Source organism: Nicotiana tabacum, chromosome 1 (assembly GCF_000715075.1).
Source record: "Nicotiana tabacum cultivar K326 chromosome 1, ASM71507v2, whole genome shotgun sequence".
NCBI lineage: Eukaryota > Viridiplantae > Streptophyta > Magnoliopsida > Solanales > Solanaceae > Nicotiana > Nicotiana tabacum.
In genome coordinates, this window is record NC_134080.1 from 43785989 (window position 1) to 43795985 (window position 9997).

Sequence of the window (9997 nt, forward strand, 5' to 3'; positions counted from 1 at the left end):
TAAGAACTTTTTCAAATTTTTCCCAATTTCTTACCCCAAATCCGAAATTACATAACGATTTCACGTTTGAATTATTGAGTTATAAGCAAAAAGGAGTTAAGAATCATTACCTGCAAACTCCCTCCGAAAATCTTCCCAAAATTTGTCTCTCACCGAGCTCCCCAATTCAATTTTGTGCTATGAACTCAAAACCCTCGATTTTGAAATTTAAGTTCTGTCTAGACGCGTTCTTCTTCACGAACGTGAGACTACTACCGCGAACGCGATGCACAAAAATTCTACTGGCCAACTTCCTCTTTCACGAACACGAGGGTCCACTCATGAATGCGTAGCTTCAGCTCCAGGACCTTCGCGAATGCGACCCAATACTCGCAAACACGTAGAGAAATTTCATGGGGTCCCCAACTGCTCTGCCTTTCCTCTTCGCGAACGCGCTTTGCTCCTCGCATCCGCGATACTTCCCTTGGCCAGCCTTCGCGAACGCAATCTCCCCTTCGCGAACGCGAATGCTAAAAGTCTACAACAGAAAAACCAGCAAATCTGTTGTACACCTAAGTCCAAAATGACCCGTTAAGCATCTGAAACACACCCGAGGCTCCCGGGACCTCAACCAAACATGCCAACCAATCCTAAAACATCATTCAAACTTGTTCCAACCTTTGGAACACTCAAAACAACATCAAAAACCAATTTAACATCGGATTCAAGCCTAAGAACTCCATAAACTCTCAAATTACGCTTTCGATCAAAAAGTCTATCAAACCTCGTCCGAATGACCTAAAATTTTGCAAGCACGTCACATTCAACACTACGAAGCTACTCCAACTTCCGAAATTCCATTCCGATCCCGGTATCAAAATCTCACTATCAAACCGGAATCTTCAAAAATTCAACTTTCGGTATTTCAAGCCTAAATAAGCTACGGACCTCCAAAACACAATCTGAACACGCCCCTAAGCCTGAAATCACCCGACAGAGCTAACAAAACTGACAGAATTCCATTCCGATGTTGTCTTCACACTGCTCCGACTGTGGTCCAAATTTTAAAGCTTAAGCTCTCTTTTAGGGAATAAATGTCCCAAAACACTCCGAAACTCAAAACCAAACATCCCGGCAAATCAAAATAGCGGAAACAAACACGGGAAAAGCAATTAACAAGGGATCACGGCGTTAATTCTTAAAACGACTAGTCGGGTTGTTACATTCTCCTACACTGAAACATTCGTTCGTCCTCGAACGAGCATAGAGACATACCTGAAGTAGTGAAAAGATGAGGGTAGCAGCTGTGCATATCCTGCTCGGTCTCCTAGATCGCCTCCTCAACCGGCTAACCCCGCTACTGAACCTTTACTGATGTAATGTTCTTCGACCTCAACTTTCGAACCTACCTGTCCAATATTGCCACTGTCTCCTCAATATAAGATAGATCCTTGTCCAACTGGACTGAACTGAAATCCAACATGTGCGACGGATCACCGTGATACTTCCGGAGCATCGAAATATAAAATATTGGATGAACTCCTGCCAAGTCGGGAGGTAAGGCAAGCTCATAAGCAACCTCTCCAACACGCCGCAATATCTCAAAGGGACCAATAAACCTCGGACTTAATTTCCCTTTCTTCCCAAATCTCATAACACCCTTCATAGGCGAAACCCAAAGCAGAACCCGCTCTCCAACCATATAGGAATATCACGAACCTTCCGGTCCGCGTAACTCTTCTTTTTGGACTGGGTTGTACGGAGTCTATCCTGAATCACCTTAACCTTCTCTAAAGCATCCTGAACCAAGTAAGTTCCAAATAATCTAGACTCACTCGGCTCAAACCAACCCACCAGGGATCTACGTCGCCTACCATATAAAACCTCGTACGATGCCATCTGAATGTTGGAATGATAGCTGTTGTTGTAGGCAAACTCCGCCAACGGCAAGAACTGATCCCAAGACCCTCAAAACTCAATCACACACCCATGGAGCATATCCTCAAGAATCTGAATAGTGTGTTTGGCCTGTCCGTCCGTCTAAGGGTGAAATGTTGTACTCAACTCCACTCGAGTACCCAACTCATGATATACGGCCCTCCAGAACCGTGATGTGAACTGAGTACCTCTATTTGAAATGAGAGAAACTGGAATACCATGCAGGCGAACAACCTCCTGGATATAAATCTCTGCCAATAGCTCCGAAGAATAGGTAGTACACACAGGAATGATGTGCGCGGACTTGGTCGGCCGATCCATAATCACCCAAATGGCATCGAATTTCCTCAAAGTCTGTGGGAGCCCAACTACAAAGTCCATGGTGATCCGCTCCCACTCCCACTATGGAATCTCCATCTACTGAAGCAACTCACCCAGTCTCTGGTGCTCATACTTTACCTGCTGACAATTGAGACACCGAGCTACAAACCCAACTATATCTTTCTTCATCCGCATCCACCAATAGTGTTGCCTCAAATCCTGGTACATCTTCACGGCACCCAGATGAATGGAATACAGCGAACTATGGGCCTCCTCTAGAATCAACTCCCGAAGTCCATCAACATTGGGTACACAAATCCGACCTTGCATCCTCAATACCCCATCATCACCAATAGTCACATCTCTGGCATCACCGTGATGAACCTTGTCCTTGAGGACAAGCAAATGAGGGTCATCAAACTGACGCTCCCTGATACGATCAAATAATGAAGACCGAGAAACCACATAAGTTAGAACCCGACTGGGCTCCGAAAGATCCAATCTCACAAACTGGCTGGCTAAGGCCTAAACATCCATCGCCATAGGTCTCTCTGCTGCTGGAAAATAGGCCAAACTTCCCAAACTCTCTGCCCGGCGACTCAAAGCATCGGTCACCACATTGGCCTTGCCCGGGTGATACAAAATAGTAATATCATAGTCCTTCAGCAACTCTAACCACCTCCTCTAACGCAAATTAATATCCTTCTGCTTGAATAGATGCTGCAAACTCCGGTGGTCAGTATAAATCTCACAAGGCACACCGTACAAATAATAACGCCAGATCTTCAAGGCGTGAACAATAGCAGCTAACTCGAGGTCAGGGACAGGATAATTCTTCTCATGTACCTTCAACTATCTGTATGCGTAGGCAATCACCCTACCATCCTGCATCAATACCGCTTCAAGGACAATCCTTGGGGCATCACAATAGACAATATAAGACCCCGAACCTATAGGTAATATCAAAACTAGGGTTGTAGTCAAAGCTGTCTTGAGCTTCTGAAAACTCGCCTCACACTCTTCCGTCCACTGGAATAGAGCACCCTTCTGGGTCATCCTGGTCATAGGGGCTGCAATAGATGAAAACCCTTCAACAAATCGATGTTAATAACCCGCCAAGCCAAGAAAACTGCAGATCTCTATAGCTGGGGATGTCTGGCCAACTCTGCACTGCTTTCACTTTCTTCGGATCCACCTAAATACCCTCACTCAATACCACATGGCCCAAGAATGCCACGAAATCCAACCAAAACTCACATTTCGAGAACTTTGCATATAGCTTCTTTTCCCTCAAAGTCTGAAGCACAGTCCTCAGGTGCTGCTCATAATCTTCCCGACTCCGAGAATACACCAGAATATCATCAATAAAAACAATAACGAACGAGTCAAGATATGGTCAAAACACATTGTAAATCAAATGCATAAAGGCTGATGGGGCATTGGTCAGCCTAAATGACATAACAAGGAACTCGTAATGATCATACCGAGTCCTAAAAGAAGTTTTCGGGATATCTAACTCCCGAATCTTCAACTGATCGTAACCTGAACGCAAGTCAATCTTAGAAAACACTCGTGCGCCCTGAATCTTGTCAAACAGATCATCAATACGTGGAAAGGGATAACGGTTCTTCACTGTAACTTTGTTCAACTAGAGATAATCAACGCACATACGCATAGAACCATCCTTTTTCTTCACAAACAAGACAGGAGCACCCCAAAGTGATACTCTAGGCCGAATGAAACCCTTATCAAGCAATTCATATAACTTATCCTTCAACTACTTCAACTCAGGAGGCGCCATACGATATGGAGGAATAGAAATGGGCTGAGTTCCCAGCAATAGATCAATGCCAAAATCAATATCTCTATCGGGCGGCAAGCCTGGAAGATCAGTTGGAAACATATTAGGAAAATCTCGTACTAATGGGACTGAATCAACTGTAGGGGTATCAATATTGACATCTCTCACATAAGCTATATACGCATCACACCCCTTCTTAACCATACGTTGAGCCTTAAGGAAAGAAATAACTCTACTGGAAGTATGATCTAAGGTACCTCTCCACTCTACTCGCGGTACACCTGGCATAGCCAGTGTTACAGTTTTGGCGTGACAATCAAGAATAGCATAATGGGGCGACAACCAGTCCATGTCCAAGATAACATCAAAATCTACCATGTTGAGCAATAATAAATCGACTCTGGTCTCAAAACCACTAAGAGCAACCACACACGACCGATAAACGCAGTCCACAACAAGAGAATCTCCCAGGAGTAGAAACATAAACAGGGAACTCAAAAGAATACCGAGATATACCCAAATGCGGAGCAAAATAAGAAGACACATAAGAATAGATGGAGCCTGGATTGAATAAAACTGATGCATCTCTATGACAAACCAGGACAATACCTATGATGACAGAATCAGAGGCGACAGCCTCAGTACGAGCAGGAAGGGCATAATATCTGGCCTGGCCTGGCCTCCCCCTCTAAGGAGACCTCTACCTCCCTGACCTCCACTTCTAGCTGGCTGAGTAGGTGGGGTAGCGACTGGAGCTGTAACCATTGCCTGAGAACTCTACGGGGCACGTTGTGGCTGAGAAGTCTATGGAGGTGCACTCCTCCCAAGTCTAGGGCAATACCTCACCACATGGCGTGTGTCACCACACTCAAAACAACCTCACAGCTGATGTGGCAGTGGGAACTATACTGTACGGGTACCTTGGGACCCCTGAACACCTGAAACACTGTGTGAAGCCTGAGATGCAAACTGAGCTGGCTAACCCACAAAACCTATACCATGCTGTAGTCTTCCTCCAAAATAAGGACCAGTGGGTCTCTCCAGTCTACGAGGTCTCCTCACTTCTCTATACTCTCCCTCTTGACCTCGTCTGTCCTCTCTCTCCTGGACCCACTTGTCCTCTACTCGGCGAGAGATCCTCACCACCCACTAAACTGGGACCATAGGTTGTGTCGCCATAACACCTGGAACATGACCAATGTGAACTCGCTGATCTAAAGTGGGGGAGGCAGGAGTCTGGGTCCCTCCCCTGACTTGTGAAGTACTTGGCACAACCTGAATCAACCCCGCCTGAACTAATGTACCAAACATGCTTAGGAACTATGCTAATGTCTCCTGAAGTGCTGGAGTAGTAGTAGCAGTAGGCGTATCAGGTGCCTGGACTCCGGTTGGAACTGCTGGTGGCACCTCGGTGGCAGCTCGCGCGGGTGCTCTAGCTGCACTACATACACGTCCCCGGCCTCTACCCCGGCCCTGACCTCTGATGGCTCTAGTAGGGGGTGCGGGTGCCTGGTCATCTCCGGTGGCACGTGTCCTCACCATCTGTGAGAGAATGAAAGACAGAGTTTTAGAATTGGTAATGTCAAGAATCTCGCACGACAAGAAAGTCAAAAGAATTGGAATTTTCCTAACAGTTACATAGCCTCTCGTATACAAGTACAGACGTCTCCGTTCCGATCCACGAGACTCTAATAAACCGGCTTGTGATTCATGACTCCTATGAACCTAGTGCTTTGGTACCAACTTGTTACGACCCTAGTTCGCCCTCCGTGAACTATTATGACGGCACCTAGTCTTTACGTCTAGGTAAGCCTAACAAATGCGGAAAAGAAAATAATTGCAGAAAGAAAATAATTAAAAACTAAGATAACAAAATAAAATAGTGTTTAAGATGTCGTCTGGCATATAACACTACAAAATCTCAACCTAACACTCCCAAAATCCGAAACCCCATGAATCACAAGCTAAGAGTTTACATAAAAAGCTCTAACTCTAGAAATATCTATCAACAAGGAAAATACAAAAGGGCTTACTAGTACAGAAAATAGAAAAGGGCTCCTCGGTCTGCGTACGCGGCAGATATACCTCGAAGTTTCTACAAAAGCACCTCACCTCAAGGATGATAAGACTGCGTGGAAGTACCTGGATCTGCACATGAAAAATATGCGCAGAAAGGGCATGAGTACACCACAGCGGTACTTAGTAAGTGCCAAGTCTAACCTTGATTGGGTATAACGAGGAAAGTCAGGGCCCTACAGAGATTAAATGAAATATAAGGTATAATAGTATAGAATAAGACAGTAAAATTAAGTGCAACCGTAAGAAATAACATAGAATAGAAAGAACAACAGCAACTATAATAGAGACAACATAATCACGGAAAGGAGTACAACTCAACACAGAGATAACAACCCGGGATCTCTCAGTATCCCAAGGATCTCTTAGTATCCTCAATATGTGTGTCGGGGATCTCTCAGTATCCTGAGGATCTCTTAGTATCCTCAATATGTATCTCAGGGATCACTTAGTATCCTCAATATGTGCTGGGGATCTCTTGGTATCCCGCACTACAGTCCAAATCAATATATATGTGCAGGGGATCTCTTGGGATACCATCTCATAGTCCCAAAGTAAACTCGCAGCAACAACACGAAGAATACTCAATTAAATTCAATTTCACACCAAGGTAAAACAGGTATTTCTACCCTAGCATGTTTCACATAGTCCAAATAAGGCAGTTTGAGAAAATAAAACAATTAAGGCAATTAGACATGATTCCCTAAGCTAACAACAGGCTTGATTTAAAGTAGAATAAACAGGAAGGGAAAACACAATTAAAGTTACTTAATGAAAACAAGATTTTCAATAATTAGCACAAGCACGCACTCGTCACCTCACGTACAACGCATTTCAAATATCAACAATACCAAATCCTAAGGGAGTTCCCCCACACAAGGTTAGGCAAGCCACTTCCCTCGAACTGACTCAAAATCAACCCGAAACTACACTTTTGCCACGAGTACTCGACTCTAAATGGCCCAAATCTATTCAAATCAATTGCATAATGTAAATATAACTTCAAGTAACTAATTCCACTAATTATTTCTAAGCTAACACGTGAAATTAGGTAAAATGACTAAAATGCCCCTCGGGCCCACATCTCGGAATCAGGTAAAATTTACAAACTCAGAAACCCCATACTTTCATGAGTTTATTTATACCAAAATTATCCAAATCCAATGTCAAATCCCCAATTAAAACTCAAAAATTAGTTCTAAGAACTTTTCCAAAATTTTCCCCAATTTCTCATCCCAAATCCGAAATTAGATGATGAATTCACGTTTGTATTAATTGGTTATAAGGAAAAAGGATTTAAGAATCATTACCTGCAAACTCCCTCCAAAAATCTTCCCAAAATTTGTCTCCCGCCGAGCTCCCCAATTCAATTTTGTGATATGAACTCAAAACCCTCGATTTTAAAATTTAAGTTCTGTCCAGACGTGTTTTGCTTCGCGAATGCGAAACTACTAACGCGAACGCGATGCACAAAAATCCTACTGGCCAACTTCCTCTTTCGCGAATGCGAGGTTTCACTCGCGAATGCGTAGCTTCAGCTTCAGGACCTTCGCGAATGCGACCCAATACTCGCGAACGCGTAGAGAAATTTCATGGGGTCCCCAACTGCTCCGCCTTTCCTCTTCACGAACGCGCTCTGCTCCTTGCATCCGCAATACTTCCCCTGGCCAGCCTTCGCAAACGTGATCTCCCCTTCGCGAACGCGAAGGCCAAAAGTCTGCAATAGAAAAACCAGCAAATTTGTTGTACACCTAAGTCCAAAAATGACCCGTTGAGCATCTGAAACATACCCAAGGCCCCTGGGACCTCATTCAAATATGCCAACCAATTCTAAAACATCATTCAAACTTATTTCAACTTTCGAAACACTCAAAACAACATTAAAACACTAATTTAACATCGGATTCAAGCCTAAGAACTCCAAAAACTCTCAAATTACACTTTCGATCAAAAAATCTATCAAACCTCGTCCAAATGACCTAAAATTTTGCAAGCATGTCAAATTCAACACTACGGAGCTACTCCAACTTCCGGAATTTCATTCCGACCCTAATATCAAAATCTCACTATCAAACCGGAAACTTCATAAATTCAACTTTCGGCATTTCAAGCCTAAATAAGCTATGGACCTCCAAAACACAATTCGAACACTCTCCAAAGCCCTAAATCACCCAACAGAGCTAATAGAACTAACGGAATTCCATTCCGAGGCTGTCTTCATACTGCTCCAATTACGGTCCAAATTTTAAAGCTTAACTCTCTTTTAGGGACTAAGTCTCCCAAAACACTTCGAAACTTAAAACCAAAGATCCCAGCAAATCAAAATAGCGAAAACAAATATGGAAAAAGCAGTTAACAGGGGATCGGGGCATTAATTCTTAAAACAACCGGGCGGGTCGTTACAGAGGTGATGTGACTTGATACGCTTGTCATGCCATCTTTTCGTTTTCTCTTTGTAAAGCTTAGCATTTTGATAAGAGTGCAGGCTGAACTCATCTAACTTATTCAACTGCAAGAGTTTTTTCTCTCCCGCATCTTCAAGGTCCATAATTAAACTTTTTAATGGCCCAGTATGTTTTGTGTTCAAGTTCAACAAGCAAGTGACATGCCTTCCCATAGACAAGCTTATACCGCGACGCCCTAATTGGCGTTTTGTATGCAGTTCTATATGCCCATAAAGCATCATCTAAGTTTGCATCCCAATCGTTCCTATTCACACTCACCATCTTCTCTAATATTTTCTTTATTTCTCTATTAGACACCTCAGCTTGTCCACTTGTTTGAGTATGATATGTCGTAGCAACTCTATGGCAGACTCCATATTTAGCTAGAAGGTTATTCAACAACCAATTGCAAAATTGTTTCCCTTCATCGCTAATCAAGGCACGTGGAGTCCCAAACCTCGAAAATATGTTCTTCTTCACAAATGCAGCTATCACCATGGCATCATTTGTTGGCAATACGACCGCCTCTACCCATTTTGACACGTAGTGAACTGCTAGCAAGATGTATTTGTTTCCTCTGGACAATGGGAATGGTCCCATAAAATCTATCCCCCAAATATCAAAAATCTCAACTTCCAAGATGTTATTCAAAGGCGTCTCATTACTCTTTGTGATTGTTTCTGTTCTTTGACACTAGTCACACTTCTTAACAAATGCACGTGCATCCTTGAGTAATGTTGTCCAAAAGAACCCGGATTGTAATACCTTTGCAGATGTTTTATCGCCTCCATGATAGCCCTCATAAGGTGATGCATGACAGTCATACATCACTATTTCTGCCTCCTTTTTTGGAATGCATCTCCTCATCAACTGATCAGCACACTTCTTGTACAAGTTTGGCTCATCCCAGTAGTAGAAGTTCACATCATGTAAAAACCTCGTTCTAGCTTTAGATTCAATTTTAGGAGGAAGTACTCCATTCACAAGATAATTCATATAGTCCGCGTACCATGGGGATGGTCTTGGGTGATAGAAAAAAGTTGCTCATCAGGAAATGCCTCTTTAATTTGTCCACCCTCCTCCACGTGGTCATGATTTTCCAGCCTTGATAGATGGTCAGCTACTTGGTTCTCTGTGCCCTTTCGATCTCGTATTTCTACATCAAATTCCTGCAACAACAAAATCCAGCACATCAATCTAGCCTTTGATTCCTTTTTTTTGTAAATAGATACCTGATTGCTACATGATCGGTATGGACTATGACTTTTGTTCCCACCAAGTATGCCCGAAATTTCTCAAAGGCCCACATAACGGCCAACAACTCCTTTTCAGTGGTGGTGTAATTCATTTGTGCATCATCAAGAGTCTTACTCGCATAGTAGATGTAATAAAACATCTTGTCCTTCATCTGTCCTAGCACTGCCCCAATAGCATGGTC

General features: G+C 43.3%; 1 protein-coding gene across 1 annotated transcript; it reads right to left on the bottom strand.

Moving 5' to 3' along the window:
* Positions 1 to 9252: 9252 nt before the first annotated feature.
* Positions 9253 to 9555, bottom strand: LOC142162643 (uncharacterized). The gene has a single exon (XM_075219016.1). The coding sequence runs from the start codon at positions 9553 to 9555 to the stop codon at positions 9253 to 9255; it is 303 nt and encodes a 100-aa protein (XP_075075117.1).
* Positions 9556 to 9997: the final 442 nt, after the last annotated feature.

What these genes read in the sequence shown, in the direction of transcription:
- LOC142162643 (XM_075219016.1), bottom strand. Translation starts at nt 9,555, where the DNA reads ATGAATTATCTTGTGAATGGAGTACTTCCTCCTAAAATTGAATCTAAA.